The sequence below is a fragment of the Zootoca vivipara genome, chromosome 2 (assembly GCF_963506605.1).
Source record: "Zootoca vivipara chromosome 2, rZooViv1.1, whole genome shotgun sequence".
Classification (NCBI taxonomy): domain Eukaryota; kingdom Metazoa; phylum Chordata; class Lepidosauria; order Squamata; family Lacertidae; genus Zootoca; species Zootoca vivipara.
In genome coordinates, this window is record NC_083277.1 from 21,149,715 (window position 1) to 21,177,537 (window position 27,823).

At 45.4% G+C, this 27,823-nt stretch overlaps 1 protein-coding gene across 1 annotated transcript in view; it reads right to left on the bottom strand.

Annotated features, from left to right (window-relative positions):
* The window catches only part of FAM107A (family with sequence similarity 107 member A), a 39,432-nt gene extending 12,219 nt beyond the window's left edge, over positions 1 to 27,213 (bottom strand). The window contains exons 1-2 of the mRNA XM_035106808.2: positions 26,696 to 27,213; positions 1,033 to 1,207 (exon numbers count right to left, since the gene is read on the bottom strand). Of these exons, the coding sequence (XP_034962699.1) occupies positions 1,033 to 1,207; positions 26,696 to 26,774 (254 nt within the window). The 5' untranslated portion in view covers positions 26,775 to 27,213. The remainder of the gene's footprint in view (positions 1 to 1,032; positions 1,208 to 26,695) is intronic.
* Positions 27,214 to 27,823: the final 610 nt, after the last annotated feature.

A 27,823-nucleotide genomic window follows, 5' to 3' on the forward strand; every position in this document is an offset into this window, starting at 1 on the left:
TTTAAAAGGAAAGGCCTGCCTGTGCTAATCGGAATAGTTATGGAGACCTTCACATTGATTCCAGGGCTAGAATTCCAGAATCTGGCATGGATTATCAGAAGCCTGGCGGGTCCACCTATTTCCCCATCTTGCTCCATGACTAGCAGGGGCAGAGCAGGGCCTGTGGAGGAGCCACTTGCATTTAAAGCGGGGGCACCAGGGAATTTCTTCATATAAACCTTATAAAGCACATGCCCTACTGCTCAGCTATGGTCTACTACCCTAATCACTACTGTTCAAAATGACTACAGTCATACCTTGGGTTACAGCTGCTTCAGGTTGCATCCTTTTGGGTTGTGCTCCGTGCCGAACCCAGAAGTACCAGAACAGGTTACTTCTGGGTTTCGGTGCGCACGCATGCGCAACAACACTAAATCACGCTTTGCGCATGCGCACCGAAGTGCAACCTGTGTGTGCGCAGATGCGGGTTGCAAACTCTGTGGGTTGCGAACGTACCTCCCGCATGGATCACGTTCGCAACCCGAGCGTCCACTGTATATAGCTCTATTCTAGTACGAGTGTGGAGGCTTCTGTGCTTAAAATGTCAGCTTTATTTTTCATTCAACAGAGCAACTTCCTAGTCCTCATGGCTTGCGGGGGGAAAGCTACAAAAGGTGCCATTTCCCAATGAGAATCATACTAATTGGAGGGATGGATCTCTTTGATTCACACCAATCCCTGCTCTTTATTATGACTCCTGGCCTCTATTCTGCAATTATTATTTTTACAAAAAAAATATGGCTTTAAGAAAGACTCTTAAAATCCACCCCCCCCAGCTTACAGGCCAAAGGCCTGTAGGAAGGAAAAAAATAAACCATAGTCTGGGATGTGGAAGGACATGGCATATTCCAGTTTTCACAAGCGGCATAAACTACGCAGGTCAGCGGTACAATTGTGCATAGACAAGGGACCTGCTTCTTCTTCCTAGTTCATAATTCTACTCACTTTGAGGTTAGAGTGCAGTAAGCAGCCGTGCTGGGTCTTTTTCCTCACCTCTTATGATTCATAAGCAGCTCCCTGTGAAGTTCTTGGTGGCTTTTCGAGGCTCTTACAGGGTTGAGCAGCTTTTTAGGTTTGATAAGATCAGGGCTTCCGTCAATGTAATCTGGATGAGTCATGATATTCCCAATATCTGGCCTCTCTCTCTGTATTTCAGTATACATAGATGCTAGGAGAGAGGGGAAGAGGGAGGGGGGGAGGAGAGAAATAAATAAAGAAAGAAGGCCTCTGGATTATTATTATTTTTGCTTCTTCCAGATATATACTGTAGATATGAATCATCTCAAGTCTGTGCCCTTCAGGATTACAACGACTACCTGAGCAACGTCATTCCATGACAGTAAGCAAGCAGTTTGCGCTGGACCTCTTGCGTGGCTCTTGAGCTGAACTCTCTATGCCAGGCATCCCCAAACTGCGGCCCTCCAGATGTTTTGGCCTACAACTCCCATGATCCCTAGCTAAGAGAACCAGTGGTCAGGGATTATGGGAATTGTAGTCCAAAACATCTGGAGGGCCGAAGTTTGGGGATGCCTGCTCTATGCTTTTGGAGGACTGACTCATGTTTTGACTCCGTGTGTGGAGAGTTCCACACAGATTCCCTCACCTCTTGAAAGAATGTGCCAGAACTCACTACGAACGCCTCCCTTGTTCTCTTATAATGGCAATGGCGTCCACCTGAGAGGTGCCAAAATTGAGTTCTGGCTGGAAAAAAGCTCTCCCCCCCCCTCTCTCTCTGTGTGTGATATAATTGCTGTGTATCCTGGCACTGCACACATGAGCCACACTGCTCACCAACCATCCCTGTGCATAGAGCTCCACAACCCCCCCATACAAGGGGATGGGAATCCTGATTGGTCCTTGCATGGAAGAGATTTATCCGTGGCTACTAGCCATGATGGCTATGTTCCACTGTCAGAGGCAATGCACCTCTGAAGGCCAGTGGCTGGGAATTTCAGGCAAGCAGAGGGCTGCTGAGCTCATGCCCTGCTCCTTGCCTTCCCACAGCACCTGGCTGGCCATTGTGAGAACAGGATACTGGTCTAGATGAGCCACTGGCCTGATCCAGAAGGGTTCTTCTTTTTTTATTATTAAAAAAAAACTTTATTTCAATCTTCAAACAATACAAAATCATAAGAAAATAACTAACATCAACAAAAAAGGACATACATAAAAAAGAAATCAAGTTTACAAAAGAAGTGAAGCAAAGAGGGAAAGGGGAAAAAGGGGAAAGGAACAAAGCAAAGCAAAGCAAAGCAAAGCAAAGCAAAGCAAAGCAAAACAAAACAAACAACGAAAAATAATAATATTCCATAATACTCAATAATATGAGTACAACACATTATAATCGTTACATTAAACATATAAGTTAAAATTAACTTCCTACTGTACAAACATCACTTTCCTTTTTTTATTTTCTTCTAATCTTGCTTTACTTACTAATCTTTATCTCTCACACTATTTCAATATTTTATAGATTCCTATCTTTATCCCTCTTAGTATCTTGCTTTTATAATTCTAGTACTTCCCTGCTCATCTTTCAATTTAGGCAAATCACCAAATTAATATTAAACTTTTCTTTAACCAAATAGTCCAGAAGGGTTCTTCTTATGTTCTCAGGTCCTCCGCTTGTGTGCACTGGGCCCCACATCCCTAGAGCTGGTTGGCAATGTGGGTGCTGTGGGAGTGGGTCTGGCTGGCTCAACGCCACTCCCTTCCTCAATGCATGAATGGTGGTCCTTTGAGTGACCCTCCAGCAAGGTAGGCAACGGCATGGTGCCCAGCAGATGTCAGGGCTACAACTCCTAGGGTTGCCATATATCAAAAAGTAAAAAAAAAACCAGGACACCCTGAAAGTTGTTGAGCTCTTCATTAGAAAGACCGCAGAATTGTTGAGCTTAAAACACCACGAAATTGCTGAGATTTCCGGAAATTCCCCCTGGGTGATGTCAATTCCGCCTTTGAAATCCCAGTAATGTTTGGAAAAATCCGGACATATGGTAGCCCTAATGACTCCTGTCATCCTTGACCATTGGGCCATGCTGCCTAAAATATTCAGCTCCAACTCCCTTTCCCCCCACCCTTCTGCCCCATTCCCCCACTTCCGTGACTGTCAACGCCCTGCGTGCCGTAGTGATATCTGCCGGACATACTTGTACCAAATGCTGAAAATGTCAGACTGAGAGCAGAGAGGAAGAAGCAGGGCAGCGTTAAGTGAATTACGACATGATAAAACCCATATAAGAAGAAAACAGAATTCAGAGTGTTGAAGCGGCTTCCTGGTGCATTGCATGCTAACTGGGTTAGTGTCCCACCGGGGGTGGGGCAGGGGTGGGGTCAAGGGAAGGGGAGAAAAACAGATCACAACTGATTACATCAGCATAATTGGAGCAAAAAGTTCAATGCTGCAATTAAACGCTGCAGGGCAGCAGATCCAGCCGCTCCATGCACCAAATTATTTTGCAGCAGCCGCAAACCCCATTCGGCTAGCAGGGAAAGAGAGGCTGGCTAGTTTTGTCTAGCTTGGCCACCGTTGTTGAGACACAGACCTGCGGCTCACCATGGCCTCTTACGAAAGAAGAAACACCTGCTGTACTCAGGAAAGGGCAGCTCCATATCTAGGAATGATCCTTGTGGGAACAGCTCCTTCCTTTGTAAAACACGGCTTTTTCCAGGAACAGTGTGTGGAGTTTCTAAATGCTTCTTCCACAGCCTTGGAAGCAAGAATCTTGGGGTGCTTCCAGAATCCAGACTGTCACTATTTTCAGGTGGGGTCAGTCACATACCAGCAAATTTGGGTTCACTGGGAGGTTTTGCACAGCAAACGCAACTCCCCAAAAGGTTGGGTTTCGTTTCATTTTTGCGATAAGCAAAGCGATGGGGAAATGAACTCGCTTTGGCGCATCCCCACCAGCAAGTCAGAATAGATGCTCACTGAATAGCCAACTTCATCTGAACTTCCTGCCAAAACAGTTCAGGATGAACACTCAATGAACAGGTCACCTGGAAACTTCCTTGCAGGCTATATGGCAATACTACAGCCAGGTAGTGGAGGGAGATCTGTGGGGCCAGGGCATAGGAGACCCTTGAACAAGACCGGTCCTGCTCCCAGTATATTTCTGAGCACAATTCAAAATGTTGGTGCTGACCTTTAAAGCCCGGTAAAAGGTAAAGGTAAAGGGACCCCTGACCACTAGGTCCAGTCATGACCGACTCTGGGGTTGCGAGCTCATCTCGCATTATTATTGGCCGAGGGAGCCGGTGTATAGCTTCCAGGTCATGTGGCCAGCATGACAAAGCCGCTTCTGGCAAACCAGAGCAGCACATGGAAACGCCGTTTACCTTCCCGCTGTAGCGGTTCCTATTTATCTACTTGCATTTTGACGTGCTTTCAAACTGCTAGGTTGGCAGGAGCTGGGACCAAGCAACGGCAGCTCACCCCGCCAGAGGGATTTGAACCGCCGACCTTCTGATCAGCAAGCCCTAGGCTCAGTGGTTTAACCACAGCGCCACCAATGCCTGAAGGAGCATCTCCACCCCCATTGTTCAGCCCAGACTCTGAGGTCTAGCTTTGAGGGCCTTCTGGCGGTTCCCTCACTGCGAGAAGTGAGGTTACAGGGAACCAGGCAGAGGGCCTTCTCGGTAGTGGCGCCTGCCCTGTGGAACACCCTCCCATCAGATGTCAATGAAATAAACAACTACCTGACTTTTAGAAGACATCTGAAGGCAGTCTTGTTTAGGGAAGTTTTTAATGTTTGATGTATTTATTGTGTTTTTAATATTCTGTTGGAAGCCGCCCAGAGTGACTGTGAAAACTCAGCCAGATGGGCGGGGTATAAACAATAAATCATTATTATTAACGAGACCTTGCTCTGTGTATTACGTTGCTATCTCCAGCCTGAGTTTCTCATTTGTAAGATGGCCATAAGATTGACCTGCCTCACAACTTTCGATAATGAATAATATAATGATTGCAAAATGGTTACCAACTTTCCAGCAATGGTCCTGGATGGTCAGAGTGGGGTGCTGATAATGTCAAGGTCATTGGTTCAATTCCCCATAAAGGGCAGCTGCATATTCCTGAATTGCACAGGTTTGGACTAGATGATCCTCAGAGTCCCTTCCAACTCTATGGTTCTAAGGGAAGGATTTTTCCATCATGGGTGCAGTGAGATCAAGCGGCACAGTCCCACTTTCTTGCCCCGGAGGGTTTTGTTGGGAGCTGCTACAAAACTAGGGGAGAACCTAGAGCCTCTTCCTTGCCAGATCTATACAGTATACAGTCATACCTTGGGTTGCGTCCGCTGCGGGTTGCGTTTTTCCGGGTTGCAAATGCAGTGGACCCTGAAGTGTTTACTTCCAGGTTCTGCAGCGCACACATGCGCAGAAGCATTCTGCGCGCTTTGCGCATGCGCAGAAGCACTCTATTGTGCTTTTGTGCATGCGCTCTATCGCCGCTCGGGTTGCGGACTTTTCGGGGTGCGAACGGCACCCTGGAACAGATTGGGTCCACAACCCGAGGTACCACTGTATGGTTAAAACATTTATATCCCACCTTTGTTCAAAGGAAAGGGTGACACACATGGTCAGAGCATCAGAAAAAGGTCCCAGGTCTAGTCCTTGGCATCTCCAGGTGGGGTTTGGCGAGACACCTGTCTGAAACCCTGCAGAGCCTCTGCCAGCCAGTGTAGACAATACTGGGGTAGGTGGACTAATGGTCTGACTCGGCATAAGGCAGTTCCCTATGTTCCTAAGTCTCTCTCCCTCCCCCCCCCCCCCGCTCACTTTTATCCTCATGCCCACCCTGAGGTAGGTTGAGTTGAGATGTGTGATAGGGCCAAAGTCGCTCAGTGAGCTTCAGGGCTGAGTCGGGATCTGAACCAAGTTTCTGCCATTCAGAGTCTGATCATAGCTGTCAAGTCTCCCATTTTTCGTGGGAAACCCCCGTATTTTGTTACCGTTTCCCACTGTTATCCCGAATGGATTTATATCCCATAAATCCCCCGGATTTGGAGTGCAGCTCCTGCCAGCGGCCATGTCCTGGCTCCCGGCTGTCTTGACATGCGCAGAAGCGATTTCTGGTGCCGCTCTGCCCATGTCTGGGCACTGGAAATTGGGCACCGGAAGTTGCTTCTACGCATGATCCTGGATTTTTCAATCCGGGAGTTGGCAGCTATGAGTCTGATGCTCCAATCACTACACCACACTGCTTCTCTAGTTTATTAAAGTCCTTTTGCCATATAAAATGCTGAAGTCATACACTGGCTTTGATATCCAGTGGTTGTTGACCCCCCAACCCCCCCCCACGTGTCACATTGAAATGAATTTTTTGAAACATCGGAGGCAGGGGAAGAAAGAAACAACCTTGAAAACATATTTAATTTGCCCTCTAAAGCAAAGGAAAATGAGAAGCTGGAGAGCCTTTTGTTTTGCGATCCCTCGGCCTTTGTGACAAACAAGTGTTCCCACTTGGATATTTGAGTGTAAAATGAGAGGAGCAGGGAGACGCCAGTTCCTGGGCAATCTGTCAGGAGAAAGGAACAGCCTCCGGTTGTTATTCATCCCTCTCGCTCTTACGTAACCCCTGAGCTCCTCACTGAAGAGGACTGGACTTTGTTCTCGCAAAGAGAGGCTCAAATAATTTGCCAACATCCCAGAATGTTCGAAACCAAAGAAATCGATGGCAATGAGTGGAAAGGAGGGTATCTCAAGACTGGGGTTGGGAGCTCCTCCTTGCTCCGGCCAAAAACGGAAACAAAAGGCTTGTTCACACGTTACACTGAGCGCAGGCACAAGCTGTCTCTACATATGTACGAGGGCTTGTGTGAAAGAGTGCACACTTGTCGACACTTTGCATGCTGCTTTCCAAACATCTGACAGATGGCCAGCAAACCTCCCTGCTTTATGATTCCTAAGTGCCGGAAAACCAATGCACTGCCTAGCACTTGGGAAACACTGAACAAGGGGCTTTGATGGGACAAACCACCTGCCGATATCGTGATGACACCAAGTGATTGACAGGTGGATTGTCCTGCCCACTTGCCAGAGCTGGCCTATTGATGGGGGTGGGGAATAAGGATCAGGCTTCCTGGACAAAAAAAGTTTCCCACCCCAGTCTATGAGAATAATAGCGGCTTTTTGTCTTGTGCAGCAGTACCAGGGCTGGCTCAAGACATTTTGCCGCCTGTGGCAAAAGGCAAGATGGTGCCCTTCCTCCTATTCCATGTACAGAAGCTGACTGGGCAGCCGGTTGAATCTTATTTCAATGCTGGTAACAGGACAGCATCCCCTTCATGGATCAATGCCTTGTCGTGGCGAAGGGGCTTGAATAACTCAGAGAAGCTATGAACTATGCCATGCAGGGCCACCCAAGATGGACAGGTCATAGTGGAGAGTTTTGACTAAACGTGATCCACCTGGAGAAGGAACTGGCAAGCCACTCCAGTATCCCTGCCAAGAAAACTCCATGGACAAAGACAACAGGCATATAAAAGTTATGACGCTGGAAGATGAGCCCCTCAGGTCGGAAGGCGTCCAACATGCTACTGAGGAAGAGCGGAGGACAAGTACAAGTAGATTCAGAGCTGATGAAGCGGCTGGGCCAAAGCCGAAAGGACGCTCAGTTGCGGATATGCCTGGAAGCGAAAGGAAAGTCCGATGCTGTAAAGAAAAATATTGCATAGGAACCTGGAATGTAAGAACCATGGATGGAGGTAAGCTGGATGTGGTCAAAAATGAGATGACAAGAATAAATATCGACATCCTGGGCATCAGTGAACTAAAATTGAAGGGAATGGGCGAATTCAGTTCGGATGACTATCATATCTACTACTGTGGGCAAGAATCCTGTAGCAGAAATGGAGTGGCCCTCATAGTCAACAAAAGAGTGGCAAAAGCTGTAATGGGATGCAATCTCAAAAATGACAGAATGATCTCGATACGAATCCAAGGCAGACCTTTTAACATCACAGTAATCCAAGTTTATGCACCAACTACCGGTGCTGAAGAAAGTGAAATTGACCAATTCTATGAAGACCTACAACACCTTCTAGAAATGACACCAAAGAAGGATGTTCTTCTCATTACAGGGGACTGGAATGCTAAAGTAGGGAATCAAGAGATAAAAGGAACAACTGGCAAGTTTGGCCTTGGAGTTCAAAATGAAGCAGGGCAAAGGCTAATAGAGTTCTGTCAAGAGAACAAGCTGGTCATCACAAACACTCTCTTCCAACAACACAAGAGACGACTCTACACATGGATATCACCAAATGGACAGCATCGAAATCAGATTGATTATATTCTCTGCAGCCAAAGATGGAGAAGCTCTATACAGTCAGCAAAAACAAGACTTGGAGCTGACTGTAACTCAGATCATCAGCTTCTTATAGCAAAATTCCAGCTTAAACTGAAGAAAGTAGGAAAAACCACTGGGCCAGTAAGATACAATCTGAATCAAATCCCTTATGAATACACAGTGGAAGTGAGGAACAGGTTTAAGGATTTAGATTTGGTGGACAGAGTGCCTGAAGAACTATGGATGGAGGCTCGTAACATTATACAGGAGGCAGTAACGAAAACCATCCCAAGGAAAAGGAAATGCAAGAAAGCAAAATGGCTGTCCAACGAGGCCTTACAAATAGCGGAGGAGAGGAGGCAAGCAAAATGCAAGGGAGATAGGGAACGATACAGGAAACTGAATGCAGTTTTCCAAAAAACAGCAAGGAGAGGCAAGAGGGTCTTCTTAAATGAGCAATGCAAAGAAATAGAGGAAAACAATAGAATGGGGAAAACCAGAGATCTGTTCAAGAAAATTGGAGATATGAAAGGAACATTTCGTACAAAGATTACCATAATCAAGGACAAAAGTGGTAAGGACCTAACAGAAGCAGAAGACATCAAGAAGAGGTGGCAAGAATACACAGAGGAATTATACCAGAAAGATATGGAGGTCTCGTACACCTCAGGTAGTGTGGTTGCTGACCTTGAGCCAGACATCTTGGAGAGTGAAGTCAAATGGGCCTTAGAAAGCACTGCTAATAACAAGGCCAGTGGAAGTGATGATATTCCAGCTGAACTGTTTAAAATTTTAAAAGATGATGCTGTTAAGGTGCTACACCCAATATGCCAGCAAGTTTGGAAAACTCAGCAATGGCCAGAGGATTGGAGAAGATCAGTCTACATCCCAATTCCAAAGAAGGGCAGTGCCAAAGAATGCTCCAACTACCGCACAATTGCGCTCATTTCACACGCTAGCAAGGTTATGCTTAAAATTCTACAAGGCAGGCTTAGGCAGTATGTGGACCGAGAACTCCCAGAAGTGCAAGCTGGATTTCGAAAGGGCAGAGGAACCAGAGACCAAATAGCAAACATGCGCTGGATTATGGAGAAAGCTAGAGAGTTCCAGAAAAACGTCTACTTCTGCTTCATTGACTATGCAAAAGCCTTTGACTGTGTCGACCACAGCAAACTATGGCAAGTTCTTAAAGAAATGGGAGTGCCTGATCACCTCATCTGTCTCCTGAGAAATCTCTATGTGGGACAAGAAGCTACAGTTAGAACTGGATATGGAACAACTGATTGGTTCAAAATTGGGAAAGGAGTACGACAAGGTTGTATATTGTCCCCCTGCTTATTTAACTTATATGCAGAATTCATCATGCGAAAGGCTGGACTAGATGAATCCCAAGCCGGAATTAAGATTGCTGGAAGAAATATCAACAACCTCAGATATGCAGATGACACAACCTTGATGGCAGAAAGCGAGGAGGAATTAAAGAACCTTTTAATGAGGGTGAAAGAGGAGAGCGCAAAATATGGTCTGAAGCTCAACATCAAAAAAACCAAGATCATGGCCACTGGTCCCATCACCTCCTGGCAAATAGAAGGGGAAGAAATGGAGGCAGTGAGAGATTTTACTTTCTTGGGCTCCTTGATCACTGCAGATGGTGACAGCAGTCACGAAATTAAAAGACGCCTGCTTCTTGGAAGAAAAGCAATGACAAACCTAGACAGCATCTTAAAAAGCAGAGACATCACCTTGCCGACAAAGGTCCGTATAGTTAAAGCTATGGTTTTCCCAGTAGTGATGTATGGAAGTGAGAGCTGGACCATAAAGAAGGCTGATCGCCGAAGAATTGATGCTTTTGAATTATGGTGCTGGAGGAGACTCTTGAGAGTCCCATGGACTGCAAGAAGATCAAACCTATCCATTCTTAAGGAAATCAGCCCTGAGTGCTCCCTGGAAGGACAGATCGTGAAGCTGAGGCTCCAATACTTTGGCCACCTCATGAGAAGAGAAGACTCCCTGGAAAAGACCCTGATGTTGGGAAAGATTGAGGGCACTAGGAGAAGGGGACGACAGAGGACAAGATGGTTGGACAGTGTTCTCGAAGCTACGAACATGAGTTTGACCAAACCGCGGGAGGCAGTGCAAGACAGGAGTGCCTGGCGTGCTATGGTCCATGGGGTCACGAAGAGTCGGACACGACTAAACGACTAAACAACAACAACAACAGGACAGCATATCTCCCACCGTACTTGAGGACAGCAGGCTTAGAGGGTGCAGACAGTGTGGAAAACACAGAACTGTCCCCCAACACCTGTTGTCTGAGGTGGCCGCCTCATCCTGCCCGACAGTAGGGCCGGCACTGAGCAGCACGCAGAGCACAGTGCACTTGCCAACATTACCAGATGCCTGGCTTGACGGAGAGCAGAATCTTGACCCGGAGACAGCTCAGAATGATTGCCAGAAAGATTGTGTGGATCAGTGCAGAGCTCAGAGTGACTGAAGCGTGAACATACTCAACAAGCTGAGTGAGTTTCAGACAAATATTTACTCGGGTATTTACAAAAAGGAGAGGTATAGCAGGTTTTTGCTGGACCTCACCTTGCAGCAGCACGAGCTTCGTAAGGAATGTGTAGTTCTCTTTGGAAACAAAGGGAACAGTTTCTGAATATTGACGTGGCAAAGCTAACAGGGAACGTAGCACTCAATCACTAGGATCCTGGAGGTTTTTTTTTTTTGTAGTCATCAATGTTTTGAATTTTACACCTGGATCCAGAACTTCCTCCTGATAGCTTCTGGCCTTAACCACAAGGCAACATCATTAGGCTGTGGAATAGTGGGGGATTTTGAAGTGCAGAAGCTGATTATGACACCCCCAAAGAGCTTCCAGAAATGTCGCCAGCTCTGTTGGTCTACTGTATGTATATGTACACACATACACCAAAGAGTAGCAGTACACAACAATACCCCATTTATTAGGATCAGCATGGCTGTAATCCTACGCACAACTCCCTTGAAGTCAGCTTCACTGATTTCAGTGCTTACTACATAGGTTCAGCTTGCAAACATACTGAGCTTCGGCCTGATAAAATGCAACGTATAGCTTTAGAATGCAAACGATCTTGCAAAGAAACAGCTAGCATGAAGTAGGAACGGCAAACAAAGAAAAGGGAAGCTGCGCTCAATCTCTGCTTGGTTACAGTATTCTCCTCTTTCTCTGATTTCCCCTCGTCTGATCACTTACCGACAAACTTGAAAACCTCGTTGTTCCCTCATTCACTTTTGCTTTTCAAAAGGAGCAACATTATTCCTGCTACAGCGCTTTTCAGCGTACAAAGCATTCTGCAGTTGGGGGTGGGATTAGGGTTGCCAGACTCAATAGTGGACAGGACTTCTGTGCCTTTAATTGCCCTGCTCTCTTTTGAGTCTGGAAACCTTAAAGAGAAACCAGCAGACCCTTTGTTTAATTTCCAAGCAAAGGGTCTGCTGGTTTCTCTTTAAGGTTTCCAGACTCAGAAGAGAGCAGGGCAATTAAAGGCACAGAAGTCCTGTCCACTATTGAGTCTGGCAACCCTAGGTGGAATCTACACACACGTTAAAAGCGTTGTGAAAATGCTTTAAAAAGAAAGTTTTGAAAAATTCATTGAATTTGCTATAGCTCACATTCGCCATCTGGTGTCACAATTGTATATTGCACTTTACGACACATTCAAAACGTTTCACTTGCAGCTGCATAGCCGAGTCCCTTATTTCCTAATATAACAGCCCCCTGCCATCCTTTTCACCAATGAATGTTAAGTCCGATAACAGATATATCAATGACCTCTCTTACTTGGCATCTCATGGTCTCTTGGACCAAGATGGTAGCAACACATTCTGTTACACACCGGTCTCATGAGGGCAAAATCAGGGCAGCTGATGCCAAGAAATAGCCAAGCCCATTGCAGTTCAAACTAGTCTTAAGACCAAATCTGACAGAATTAGATTAATCACACTGGCAATCATTTGCAATCTGTTTGGGGTTATTTGGTAATGTTTTAGACTCCATGACAACTGGAGGAGAAGAGGGGGGGGAGAGAAAAGCATTTTAAAATGTGAACGATCTCTGCTAGGGAAGGAATATCTGACGAGGGTCAGACTGATACAGATTGATGCAGGTCGATACAGGGGCAGGTGGTCTTTCAGGTAACCTGGTCCCAAGCTGTTCAGGGCTCTTTATTTGTTAGCAACAAGGACCGGAACATGGCCCAGTAACTGATTGGCAGCCAATGCAGTTCTCTCAGCACATGTGTCTCATGTGCACATCCAAGTGCTCTGACCAAGAACCACTCAGTGTGGCCGAGTCTTTGGGGAAATCCAACCTGTGCTGAGTTTTCGGCAAAATCAGACCATGGCAAGGCAGTTGCACACTGCCCTGAGTCAAATTCAACCTCTGCATGCTGCCATACACATATTTATACTGGAGGTAAAAAAGGTAAAGGACGCCTGGATGGTTAAGTCCCGTCAAAGGAGACTATGGGGTTGCGGCACTCATCTTGCTATCAGGCCGAGGGAGCCAGCATTTGTCCAAAGACAGCTTTCCGGGTCATGTGACCAGCATGAATAAACCGCTTCTGGCGCAACAGAAACCAGAGCGCACGGAAACGCTGTTTACCTTCCCGTCACAGTGGTACCTATGTATCTACTTGCACTGGCGTGCTTTTGAACTGTTAGTTGGCATTGCTCTGGGCAATCCCCGTCACAGGGATTCGAACCGCCAACCTTCCGATCAGTGGTTTGGAAAAGGGCTCAGTGGTTTAGACCACAGCGCCACCCGTGTCCCTACATATTTATATACAGAGGCATTAGAAGGGTTGTGCTCAAACCCAACCCATGAGTGATGATGTCACAGCAACTGCTTCTTCACAGTTGTGAGGAGAAGCCCAAGATGCAATGCTGCTGATGGCGGACTGACTGCAGATAATTTCGTAAAAAAAAAAAAAAGAACCTATTTTTCCCAGCCTTCTAAAAAGCATCATGCTAAAAAGGCGATTTCCATGTTTTGCAGCAAGATAACAATATGCAGTGTAAAGAAGCATTGTCATTTGCTTAAAGCTGTTGCCTATTAATTCTATTAAGTGAGCACAAGTTCTTGTGCTTTGACAGAAAGGATGAAAAATGTTCCCTAAGTAAATTTTCCACATCATTCTTTTTTATAAAAAAAACACGATTTTTATTGAATTTTCTATTTTACAATTTCAGATAAACATTTTACAGTACATATCTAAGATATCTATGACCTCCCTTCTTCTCTTTCCATGGTTCATTTTGCATATCCTAATTCCCTGCACATTTTACAAAAAAACTACTGTATAACTACTTGACTACTGTAAGACAGAAAAACCAGTAGGAGAACACTTCAATCTCCCAGGACATTCTATACAAGATCTCAAAGTAGCTGTCTTACTACAAAAGAATTTCAGAAATAGACTGGAAAGAGAAGTTGCTGAATTACAACTTATCACCAAGCTCAAAACCATGGAGGGACCTGGTTTGAACAGAGATATCGGATTCTTATCTCATTATACATGATAAGCGATCTTCAGCCATCTCAACCCTTGCTTTTTCATGCAAAACCATTTGCAGTCGTTTGCGGTCATCAACAGCTATCAGTCAGTCAATCACCCATTTCCACCACCCTTCTGAGTGATCCCCCCTCCCCATCCCCACCCCTCCCCACCCCTTCTCTACATAAGTGCCTGGAAACTCCCATTTCACTGTATCTGAAGAAGTGTGCATGCACACGAAAGCTCATACCAAAATAAAAACTTAGTTGGTCTTTAAGGTGCTACTGAAGGAATTTTTTTTATTTTACTGTATACCAATTGGTTTTCCATTATTACACCCATGAAAACCTATTTACACTGTTGAATTTATCTTAATGCTGCCAGCGTTTTCAGCTGTACAGTGTCATTTTCCATATATTCAATAAACGTTTTCCAATACAGTGGAACCTCGGTTTATGGACACCTCGGTTTATGAATTTTCGGTTTATGAACGCCGCAGACCCATCTGGAACGGATTAATTCCCTTTCCATTACTTTCAATGGGAAAGTTCGCTTCAGTTTATGAACGCTTCAGTTTATGAACAGACTTCCGGAACCAATTGTGTTCATAAACCGAGGTAGCACTGTACACTCTTCTTGTTCTCTTATTCTACATGTTAACTTTGCAAGTTGTGTGTATTCTGTCAGCCTGAAGTTGCCATTCTTCTTCAGTTGAGACCTCGCTAATTTTCCATTTTGGGGCTAACGAAACACCGGCTGCAGTTGTTGCATATATAAATAACCTTTTCTGTCACCTGGGAATTAAATTTTCTACATCATTCTTGGTCTCCTAAATCTTTCATAGCCATCATTAGAAGCTTTTTATCTAAGCTTAAAAGCATCACTTCTTTAAATCTTTCTTAATTAGGAGGACGATCAATTCCTTTGATACTTTCAGCTATTAAACCTTACCGTCTACAGCTCTTTAGAAATGTGTTGCTGAACCAGGATTTTGCACTGTGGTACAGTACTAAGGTGGCTTCAGCACTAACCTTTTCTCTGGAAGTGCTGTATTTTGCTTACTCAACTTTTTTTTACGGAGAATCCAGAACACATCATGGCCAAATCGCATTCCATAGGAATGCTGCCTTATGTCATACTGGCAATCCCTTTGGCTCAGTACTGTCTACACTGACTGGCAGCTGCTCTCCAGGGTTTCAAACTGGGCTCTCTTCCCAGTTCTTCCTGAGGATGCCGGGCATTGAACCTGGGACCTTCTGCATGCAAAGCAACTGCTCTATCCCCGAGCCGCAGCTCTTCCCACAATGTATGTTTTCCTTCCATGTTTCTCCCACAACAAAATGTAATTGCAACCCACCCTGTCTAGTATCAAAACACTGCTGTTTGTTTTATTAATCAAGAGTACAAAATACAAAACTGGAGGGGGGAAAAGTGAAAGGAAGAAACGATACATTACATCAATCTATAATTCTATTCCATCACTTCCCGTCCATCCTTCTAAGGCTCCCTTAAGTTTCCCGTTCTTGCTACAAATTTTATTTTTTTTCTAACTATTTAAACATTCAAATTCTTCTCATTATGAACTATAACTGTTCAGCTTACTCCAAATGAACTAAAGCTCTAACATTTTTACAATGGTTGTTTTTTTTAGGTAGTCTACAAACGGCTTCCATTCCTCTTTAAATCTTTTCTCTTCTTGCTCTCTAACTTTGCACGTTAAGATTGCTAATTCTGCGTATTCCATTAATTTCATCTGCCACTCCTCCTTTGTAGGTACTATCTCTTCTCTCCATCTTTGTGCATATAGGATTCTTGCTGCTTTAAATATTTGTTTACTTGGCACCTCGGACCTCATTATTCCTAACAGGAAGGCCTCTTTGGAAAGGTCTTCCGAAATAATTTTGTTCAATTCATTATATATCATTTCCCAATATTCTTTACAGGTCCACCACATGTGATGAAAGGTTCCATCCATAGCTTTACACTTCCAACATTTACCTGATTCTGACTTATATTTTCCCTTAAGAACATAGCAGACCGTGAATTTTAATCCTGTTTTCCACACCGTCCCCCACAAATCTAACTCTATATTGTGGCCCACATCTATAGCCCAATTGATCATTGCCGTCTTCACCATTTCATCCTATGTCTCTCATGCTGACATTTTTTAGGGCAGACTTTTCTTTAGTTAAAAGCTTTGTTTCTGTTCCTTTAATTGCTTCCTGTTCAGCATAGCTGGGCGATAAGTGATTAATGGCTCCTTAATTAGGCAGGTTCTGTTCACTGCAGGGAGAAGCTTTAACGGCAGGCATTCTTTTATTACACTTTGTTTTCTTTCTTTTGTAGCAAAATTATATTGTTTTAGCTACCTAAGAAAAGGGGAAAATGGAAGGAGATGATGTAGTCAAAGCTCTACCGCAGTAGAGGAGCTTATTAATTAAGAGGTACTTAATCATTATTCCTCACAGTCATACTGAACAGGAAGCAACAGAATGGCAAGAAGCTACAAAGAGGAAGCTAATAATTAATTTTTCAGGGGACTTTGGCTGAACAGGGCTTACTTGTGACTAAACAATACTTAAGGGTAGGATATTCCTGGGTAACTCAGTGCTATATGCCGTGTTGCCCGAAGCCATTATTTAAATTAGAGCTAAGCTAAAGTAATTGTTTCAGGTAGGTAGCCGTGTTGGTCTAACGTAGTCAAAAATAATAATAAAGAAATTCCTTCCAGCAGCACCTTAGAGACCAACTAAGTTTGTCATAGGTATGAGCTTTCATGTGCATGCACACTTGCACACGAAAGCTCATACCAATGACAAACTTGGTTGGTCTCTAAGGTGCTACTGGAAGAATTTTTTTTATTTTTCGTTTCGACTAAAGTAATTGGACAGCAATTTTTTTAAAAATGCCTTTAGGAGGGCGAAGCAAAAGTAGCTCTCAAAGGCGAAATTCTAATGTTGGAGGGAGTGAATTACCATATTGGAGGGAGTGGATTTACCACATCAGATGAAGCAACAGACTACAATGGTCCCTCGGTTTACAAACACAATTGGTTCCGGATGTCTGTTCCTAACCTGAAGCGTACTTAACCCATACCTGCCAAGTTGCTGTCAGAGAAATAAGGGACCGGGCCGGAAATACCAGACCGGAAGTAGCGCTGCCGCCATTTTGGAACTGGGCGGAGTATGCTCAGAAGTGACTTTTGATGCTGCTTTGCCCAGTTCCAAAATGGCCACCGCGCCAGAAGTCGCACTGCAGCCATTTTGGAACTGGGCAGAGCAGCATCAAAAGTCGCTGCGCCAGAATAAACCGGGGGAAAACAAAAAAATCCGTTTTTTCAGCTAGGAACAGCTGGAAAAATGGGGATTTCCCGGGGAAAATGGGAGACTTGGCAGCTATGACTTAACCTGAAGCGAACTTTCCCATTGAAAGTAATGGAAAGTGGATTAATCCGTTCCAGACAGGTCTGCGGAGTACTTAAACTGAAAATACTCAAACCGAGGCATACTTAAACCGAGGTATGACTGTATTTCATAGTTTTTCTTACTTGAAAAAAAAAGCTGCAACCAAAATAAGTAGTCAGGGTTGTGGCGCTCCTCATTGCCAACAGAATTACCTGGTATGGAAACAGTGCTATGACGGAGCACCTTCCTCATTATATGCAAGAAGAGAAAGAAAGGGAAAAGGATTGCCCCCGCTGAGAGGCGATACACCACCACTGGACAAAAATCAAGACCATTTCATTTGATTTAACTTAAATTGGAAGTCGGTCCCCTTAACATCTTGTTGCACAACCTTGCCAATGAACTTCTTGAATGCAGCCTGTTAGTTTTTAGTTTATTTTCATGTCTCCAGTAGTCCCTGTCCCTCCACTGATATCCTGTATACTAGGGATGGGGAACTGTCATCCCACAGGCCGGTCCTGATCCGCGAATGGGTCCAATTTTGCCTGCAAGGCCATTTCTCCCAAACCACACCCACCTGCCCACTAGCTGACATCAGTGGTCAGTTTTTGGGTGCGAGGTTTAGTCTTGCATTAGCTGCACACACCATGTTCCCAGGGGGAAATAGCCAAGGCAGCAGAGTTTTACCCCTACTCATCAGCGTTAAAGCTCTTTGCAAAAGCACTATTTGAAGCAGCTCTGCTTTAAGCAAGTGGGTAGGTGGGCGACAAGGGAGGAAAAAGAAGTATTTTCTCCCCCACCATCAGTACTGTACCTGCCTGCTCTCTTAAAGGAGAAGCCTGGGACTACTTCAAATACCATTTTTGCTAAGGCCATTAAGACAACCCCCCATGCTCTTGTTTCAGTCTCTGGAGGCTGAAAAGGGCATGCAGATGCTGACGTAAAACCCTTTGCAATAGTGCTTTCTGAAACAGCTGCCCCAATTCTCCTTTAACAGCAAACTGAAGCTCTCCTGTTACTTTCCAGAGAAAGGGGCATTACTTCAAGCCCAGATACAATATACGTCCCTGAGAAGTGAGGCTTGGAATCTTTTCTCCTTGACACAGTTGGCGTTTCCAAGAAGCTGACATTACAGTGGGCCATTAAACAAAAGTAGCATTTTGCCTGCCAAAGTACAGATATTAAATACAAAAGGGTTTCCATGCCAACTTGAACTCTCCCTCCTCCTTTTCAAGGTTTCGGTGACCAAATCTGATATTTTCCATTCCAAACTCTGTCAAAAAAGCCTTGTCCAAATAAAATTAATTTTAGAAATAATGCCTTTTTTAAAAGAGAATGAAGGAAGGTGCCTTACCTCAGCTTGAAAAGCAGGAATGCCAAGCACTGTGGAGATTTTGAAGGTGTAGATTCGAACATCCCTATTTTACAAGCCTGCTGAAGCCCAACTCAGTTACAGTACAATTGGGAATGGCTGACTTACAGCACAATCCTAACCAACCATGTATACTCAGAAGTAAATCCCATTGAATTCAATGGAGCTTACTCCTAATTGGTTCAGTTAGCAGCTCCGTCTCACACTCCATGGTATGGGTAGATCAGAATCTACTGACTGATCTCTAAAGGATTTGCAGTAGATTAGCAAATTGAACTGTTTAAATATCAACCACCTCGGGCCCTACAACTATCAGGAGAGGCCCTCTTGGTGGTGGTGCCTCTAGTTGCAGCCTGGATGGATTTCCTCTGCTACAGGGTCTTCTTGGCAGTGGCTTCAAGTGGTTTTTTTATTTTTTTAAAAAACATTCCTGTTTACCCAGGCATTTGACGGCTGATATACACAGGCCATGGCACAGGCTGATAGACACAGGCTGTAACAGTGGGGGTATGTGATTGCTTCTAAATGTTCATAGATGTTCTAAATATTTTAAAGGTAAAGGTAAAGGGACCCCTGACCATTAGGTCCAGTCGTGACCGACTCTGGGGTTGCGCGCTCATCTCGCATTATTGGCTGAGGGAGCCGGCGTATAGCTTCCAGGTCATGTGGCCAGCATGACAAAGCCGCTTCTGGCAAACCAGAGCAGCACATGGAAACACCGTTTACCTTCCCGCTGTAGCGGTTCCTATTTATCTACTTGCATTTTGACGTGCTTTCAAACTGCTAGGTTGGCAGGAGCTGGGACCAAGCAACGGCAGCTCACCCCGCCAGAGGGATTTGAACCGCCGACCTTCTGATCAGCAAGCCTAGGCTCAGTGGTTTAACCACAGCGCCACCTGCTTTAATTATGTTTTATTTTAACTATTTTAATTGCCTTCAGCTCTGAGGTTTGCCAGCCTGGGATCCTTTGATGGAAATTTAATGAATGAATAAAGGCAGAGATGGCCAAAATGGAAAAAGGGCAGTTTCCTTTCCTTTTAAATTAAGATGATGATTTCACTCTGGTCCGTCACCCAAGCCTTGCCCTCTCTGGCCAATGATTGGCCAACCTGAATTCCAGTTGATGGCGGGCTGTCCTGCCCTCCTTTGCGGCTGGTCAGGGGAATTCCCGAACAGACCTGGCTAGGATGGAGAGGCGTCCCCCCCCATGGAGCCTAGGCCCTTCCACAATGGGCTGCAACTAGGTAAGAGGCCAGTTTGGTAGTACAGTGGAACCTCGGTTTACGAACACCTCGGTTTACGAATTTTCGGTTTACGAACGCCGCGGACCTGTCTGGAACGGATTAATCCACTTTCCATTACTTTCAATGGGAAAGTTCGCTTCAGTTTATGAACGCTTCAGTTTAAGTACTCCATGGACCATCTGGAACAGATTAATCCACTTTCCATTACTTTCAATGGGAAAGTTCGCTTCAGTTTATGAACGCTTCAGTTTAAGTACTCCGCGGACCCGTCTGGAACAGATTAATCCACTTTCCATTACTTTCAATGGGAAAGTTCGCTTCAGTTTATGAACGCTTCAGTTTATGAACAGACTTCCGGAACCAATTGTGTTCATAAACCGAGGTACCACTGTAAAATCTAATTTTGAGTATGCGGCCAGAGGCAGGTTCCTGGTCCTGAATTCCACATTTTATGGTCAGGCAAGTGGGTTACTGAGGGGGGCTGGTGATAAAAACCCATATAAATTTGGGGGCACCAAGTGCATCTGGACACTTATGACATGTTTTCAAGTCTGCAAGCAGGATACACATTCCACTGTGTCAAAAAGCCAAATGCCAACAGATAGTTTTCATGCGGCTGAGGAGTGGCTGATAATTTATTTCATTTCCATTCCGCAAGTCGACACAAAAGAGGCAAAACTTTGCAGAACACAATCTCCCCCATTGTTTCTGAAGGTTCTGCTTTGCAGTTTCCACAGTGGAAGCCAATGTGCTTTTTGTACAATGGGGCCTACTGGCTAGTAAAACGTGTTTAGGATTGCAGCCTTATTGTATTCGCAGATCAGCAAAGAAGAGAGTCGGATTTCTGAAAGAATAGGGATAGGGTGGTTTGCCAACTGAAGAGTTGATCAACCCCCTTGCTTTTAAAGTTACCATAATGCCCAAACCTCAATTTGAGAATATTGAAGGCGAGAAATGTGAAATAAACTGGCAACCTCCCTCCCGCCCAGCCTCATTGTTAGATTGAACCTGTGTACAAACCATACTTTTTAATCACATTTAAAGTGCATCTCCACAAGGTATCCTGGGAACTGTAGTTTGTTAAGGTGTTGGGAATTGTAGCTCTGTGAGGACTACAGTTCCCAGTAGTCTTTGGGGGAAGCCATGTGCTCTAAAGGTAGGGTGTGTATGCCTCCAGAGACATACTTTAAATTCTGTGCTTTATTTCTGTGTGCTGCTCTAGTTTTGCCAGAAGCGGCTTAGTCATGCTGGCCACATGTCCTGGAAAAACTGTCTGCGGACAAACGTCGGCTCCCTCAACCAGTAAAGAGAGATGAGCGCTGCAACCCCCGAGTCGTTCGTGACTGGACTTAACTGTCAGGGGTCCTTTAAGCACACCTGTCTTAGGCATGCTAATAGAAATGCGCCACAGCCTTCTTCAAACTGGTGCCTTCCAGATTTCATTGAACTTCAACTCCCATCCAGGGCCGACTTAAGCATATGTGGCGCTGGAGTGCAAAGATCCGTACGGCGCTCCTAGATTGCTGTTTGCCCACTGCCTTCTCCCCCCCCCGCTGCATGGCGGCTGTTTCGGCTGCGCACGCAGCACCCGGAGCGCCGTGTAATGTTTTGGGCCCTGCGCGACGCATCCTGTTGCGTGCGCCAAGCTGTGGGTTCCTTTGCTGGCTTTTTCTGCTGTCGCCGCATGCACCCAGCACCGTCCAACATGGGGTGCCAGCGCAGAACGACGCGAAATGCAAGCGGCAGTGGAGGAAAGATCTCCAGACGGGATCCGCATGCTCCTATTCGTCGGGATTTGTTGCTGCCATTGGCACTGTTGGCGTGCGGCAGATCCCATCCAGAGATGTTTCCTCCGCTGCATTCCCAGTCGTTCTGCTCTGGCACCCCACGTTGGGTGTGTAAATAAGCCATAAATCGGCGTGGGGCTGAAACAGTTAGCTGCCATGCAGCTGGGGCAAGAGCCAACAGCCGAGTGGCACAGAGCCCGTCAGACCACTGCGGGCTCTTCTGCTGCAGGCGGCTCGGCGCGAGTTTGGGGGCAAGCGTTGGGAGTCCAGGGAAGAGCCGCCGCCCGTGGCGCTCTGACGAGCTCTGCTCCGCCCAGCTATTGGTGGCTCTTCCTTGGACTCCAACGCGCAGCCCCGGACTCTCGGCCTGGGGCCCCTGAAAGCCCGGCGCCCGGGCGCTGTGCACCCCTAGCCCAACGGTTAAGATGGCCCTGCTCCCATCAGCCCCTGCCAGCATGGCCAATGCTCAGGAATGATGGGAGTTGTAGTCCCTGGAGGGCACCAGTGGACCTTTTAAAGCAGGCATCCCCAAACTCGGCCCTCCAGATGTTTTGGGACTACAGTTCCTATCATCCCTGACCACTGGTCCTGTTTGCTAGGGATGATGGGAGTTGTAGTTCCCAAACATTTGGAGGGCCGAGTTTGGGGATATCTGTTTTAAAGAAAAGGCTGAGAATAAGTAACAGCGTTTCTTTACTTGAGACGGCGAATGCGCTGAACAGTGGAACTAACGCACACCACAGGCCAAGACATTCTGCTGCAGCTTCCTTTCCTGGCCCCTGTCCCCCCCCCCCCACGTCTGCTTATCACCGCATTATCTGATTAGGGCTGTCACCTGAAGATCTTAACATGATCTTAACATACAACGGGAAAAGGGACAATTTCCCCACATCACTAAAAGTAGTAAAACAAACAAACAAAAAGCCCCATCCCTGGGGTGACATGGCGGATATCCCTTGATCTGCATGGCGAGCCTCTTAAGGTGGAAATATTTTATACAGACTGTGTGGCTCAGTGGTACTGCATCTGCCTTGCATGAAAAAGGTCCCCGGTTCAGTTCCCGGCATCCCCAAGTGAGGAAGACTGGGGAAATCCTGGCTGGAACCCTGGAAAGCTGCCCATTGACAGTCAGTGTGGGCAATATTGAGCTATACAGTACGGTATAATAAGGCAACTTCCTACGTTGCCCTGTTTCCTTCAGATTAATGTATGGAATTCGCTGGTGGTTGTGACCAGCTTGGATGGCTATAAAGGGGGATAAGACACATGAGGAAGATGGATCTATCAGTGGCTGCCCGTCATGGTGGCAAAATGGAACCTCCATTTTCAGAGGTAGTATTCCTCTTTATCAACATCTTTATCAATGACTTGGACGATGGGCTTGAGGGCATCCTCAGCAAGTTTGCAGATGACATCAAATTGGGAGGGGTGGCTAATACCCCAGAGGACAGGATCACACTTCAAAATGACCTTAACAGATTAGACAACTGGGCCAAAGCAAACAAGATGAATTTTAACAGGGAGAAATATAAAGTATTACACTTGGGCAAAAAAAATGAAAGGCACAAATACAGGATGGGTGACACCTGGCTTGAGAGCAGTACATGTGAAAAGGATCTAGGAGTCTTGGTAGACCACAAACTTGACAGGAGTTAACAGTGTGATGCAGCAGCTAAAAAAGCCAATGCAATTCTGGGCTGCATCAATAGGAGTATAGCATCTAGATCAAGGGAAGTAATAGTACCACTGTATTCTGCTCTGGTCAGACCTCACCTGGAATACTGTGTCCAGTTCTGGGCACCACAGTTCAAGAAGGATACTGACAAGCTGGAACGTGTCCAGAGGAAGGCAACCAAAATGGTCAAAGGCCTGGAAACAATGCCTTATGAGGAATGGCTTAGGGAGCTGGGTACGTTTAGCCTGGAGAAGAGAAGGTTAAGGGGTGATATGATAGCCATGTTCAAATATATAAAAGGATGTCATATAGAAGAGGGTGAAAGGTTGTTTTCTGGTGCTCCAGAGAAGCGGACATGGAGCAATGGATTCAAGCTACAAGAAAGAAGATTCCACCTAAACATTAGGAAGAACTTCCTGACAGTAAGAGCTGTTCAACAGTGGAATTTGCTGCCAAGGAGTGTGGTGGAGACTCCTTCTTTGGAGGTCTTTAAGTGGAGGCTTGACAGCCATCTGTCAGGAATGCTTTGATGGTGTTTCCTGCTTGGCAGGGGGTTGGACTGGATGGCCCTTGTGGTCTCTTCCAACTCTATGATTCTATCATTCTATACCACTCGGTGGGAAGCAACAGCTGCCAAGAGCAATGCTTGAGGGCTTCCCAGTGGTATCTAATTGGCAACTGTGTGGGGAACTGTACGGTGGAATTGATGGGCCTTTCGTATGACCCAGAAATGGGGCCCTTTTTAGTCTCTTAATTAGGCTGCATGCAATGGATGCAACCTTTGCAACCAGACCTCTGGCAGCTGTATGTCCTGCAGTCCTGTTTTGGAATTGGAGATATAGAAGATTGCAGCTCTGTGCTGGAGAGATGCAGGGAGCTGGAAGGAGGTTTGGAACATGGGTGGGAAGCTGTTGAATTCTGCGAGCAAAAGAATCTGTGAACACGGAAGAGTTTGCAAACACTCAAAAGTTACGAAAAGTTAGGCATCGGGTGAAAATACTGCTTTTCAAGCAGGGCCTTGGCTCATTTAATCATATATAGCCTTTTAAATGTGTTTGTGGGGGGGGGGGTTGTTAATATGCTATGCATTTTGTATTTTCATTTTCTTTAATGCTGTAAACTGTCCTGTGATCTTCAGAAGAAGGGCGGTATATGAATTTAATAAATAAGAATGATGGTGATGAACAGAATTGCAACCTAGAGTTTTTGCCCCCAATAATTTTTGCAAATTAAGAACACTTGCATAAATTTACTACTTCTTTTGTTTACCTACCTTGTTGCACAGCCAACATTTTGAGAGCTTTTTTATTAATTTTGAAAAGCAATGGGATGACTGCATGGGGACTGAGGTAATTTGGGGAGAGTTTGTTAAGGGTGCTCGGAGTTGTAGCTCTGCAAGGGATAAACTACAGCTCCCATGATTCTTTGAGGGGGGAGATTCATGCACTTTGAATGTACATTGTATACTCAGCCTGATAAAGGACTATTAGAAACAGTTAATGCCTTGTCTCCTAAGGTACATTCCTACTTTAGTTTAGGAGTCTTTGCTAATCAAATACCATGCACAATATTTCTTTGCAATCATGAGGGCCAGGACCTTGATTCCCTTTCTTTAAAAATAAAATAAAACCAAAGCTTTGATTTTCAGGACAAGATACTGAATGAGGAACCAGATTCCATGCTTGTGAACCCAACTACATGGACTCCGGGCCAAAGCTTTATGTGCTTTTCAGTGTGCACAAGAATTCCTACATGCATAGGTTTCCCTGGCCACTTCAATTCTAGGGCAGCCCTGTTGAAGTACAGTCACTCCTCTTCCTAATTCCCTGAATATGAAATTTCTTGTAGGCATGGAGTCACATGAGTTTGAGGATTAGGTAGGCTGATGACCCTTAATTCTTTTCTACCAATTGTCTCTGCAATTAATTGCCTATCCAATCATCTCCAAACTTCTCGCACGATATGCCCATTTAAGCCAACAGTGAGCTATTCCTTTAATCACAGAGCTTTTTCTTCAGCAGCTTGTGGGAGTTTGGCTTGCGCAGAGATTCCCACACCATGCCCGTTATCTGCCCGCGAAGAGGGAAAAACTTGAGCATAACTTTTGACGGGGTACCATTTGCTCTCCTGTCACTCACCCGAATGCCAAGCGATGCCCCTTTTTTCCAGGAACAAAAGCTCCCAAAGGAAGAGTCGAGCCCCCTTTGTGCGGTCGGCATGTGAAACATTAAATAATTAACCACATCTAATTTTCCCGTATTCATAATGCAGCAAGGCGTCTGGAAACCGAGGCTGACTTCATCCTGGGTCATCGTCCTTCCTCCTTATCAGGTCTTGGGGTAAAGGAAGATTAAACTATTTCACATGCACCTGGCTAAACCAGCTTATGCACATGGGAACCCACCCTTAGCCAATACAGGTGCAATCCAACTTCCTATTTAAGTGAGTGCAGAGCTTCATCTTCTCTGGGAAAAGAAAGGTCTAAAAGACTGCAGGCATATAAATACGCCAAGTTACATATTTGTCCTTCCCCTGATGAGTTAACACAGCGAATCATTTTAAATGCCTCTCTGAAATGTCAAGCATGCTACTGTTCACCAAAACCACTCCAGTAGCCAGCAATATTTTTCTAAAAATATAATTGCAAAGAAGCAGTGCAGCAATATTGATTCCCCCACCTCTAAAGAGTATAAAACAATTCTCTCCAGCCCTTCTGATAACGATATATTCAATATGAAGAAATACTATGTAATCTAAAGGATCAAAACAACTATTTGCTTTTGCTAAGCAGTGACGGGTGTCCGGGAACAATACGAAAACTACCAATTTGCACCATCACGTCATCATTAATTAGATAATTAACTAGACACCTCGCAGAAACAGGGTCCACTCCCTCAGCCCCAGCTGACAGCGCAGAGCAAATTGTCACAGAAAGTTCAGAGAGGGTTTATTTGCTGGCAGTCTTCCAGAAAGAAAGAAAGGGAAAATATATTTCTAAATGCTATTAGCCTGATAAGTTTTCAAGTTGTGTAATGCTAGAACTATGCACAGTGAAATCTTCTGCAGCTGAGAAAGATTTAAAAGAATCTGCCACCAAATCCAGACATCTCAGGATAGTGAAATTCAGTGGACGACGAGAAACAAAAGGGGGACCCATTCGTAGACGAAAGGGATTCTGCAATCCAAAAGAGAAATTCCTAGGCAGTGTGAGATCTACAGTCCCTGTTGTCAAAGAAAATAGGGTGTGCGTGCGTGCGTGCGTGCGTGCTCTGCTACAAACCCAGTGTCATATACGGCAGATATATTGCGCTGTGCTGCTCAGAAAGCACCCTCATGTTTGCACTTACCTGATTTGACTAGCATTGCTCTGTAAAGTCCAGTCGCCCCAGGTGGGATCCTCACCTGGTCTTCCATCCTCTGGCTCATTTAGGCTTTCAGGTCTTGGTCGGTCTCTCTCTCTCAGCTCCCTGGCACTGACTTAAGCCTCTCCCTCTTTCCAGCACCTCGGCATGTTTCTAAGCCTGCATGACTTTTTGGCAGTATACTGCTAAGCTCTTTCACTTCTGCAAAGACCTTTTCAGAGGCAACGAGAATAAGCGGTCATGTGACCCTGCGAGCGGCTGTATAGTTGCTGCCCTCCCCTGCTGACAAGCACATTCTGCTCTAACAAAACCATTTCCCTCAGATCCTGTAATATATTACATTACTTACTGTGCAAAAAAGAAGAAGAAAGAAAGCACATCAGCCCACACCTCTTAAGAAGGGGGCACTATAGACTCCCCTTTGCACTAGGTTTGTTGTCCATGCTGTGAACTTTGTCAGTGCTTTCAATGCTAAAAAATAATATTTTGTGTTCATTTCAGGAAACACACACAAACACACACACGTATATTGGGAGGTGGAAATTAAATTAGCAAGTGAGCAACGTGGTGCAAAACAATGAGTTATAGAAGCCAGCTTTCAAGGAGCTGAGGAGTTGCTAGAATGGCAATTTAGACAGGAATGTTGGCAGCTTTCCTCCTACGCCTGGAATAGCAGGTGCCAATGTCAGAATTAGCACCCAGGTCACAGCAGCCAAAGAGACTTTGTTTTACAGGTGCACTCTGAACACTGTTCCTCAGGAGAGAGAGAGAGAGAGAAAGTTGTTGGGCAAAAACCATAGGGGCACATGAAGTTTACCTTATCCTGACTCAGGCCGCTGGCCCATCTAAGCTAAGCCATCTAAATAAATAAGGGACATTCTGCACGCAAAACAGGTGCTCTGGCATTGAACCGCAGTCCTTTCCAGTGTTTCTCAAACCCCACCTGTGGTTCGACTACCACTCCCATCATCCCTAGCTAGCAGGGCCAGCGGTCAGGGATGATGGGAGTTGTAGTTCTACAACTGCTGGGGGCCCAAGTTTGAGAAACACTGGAAGCTGGTGGTTCCCTACAGTCCTCGGTCAAAATAAGCTAAGTGGTGACGAGTCCCTGTG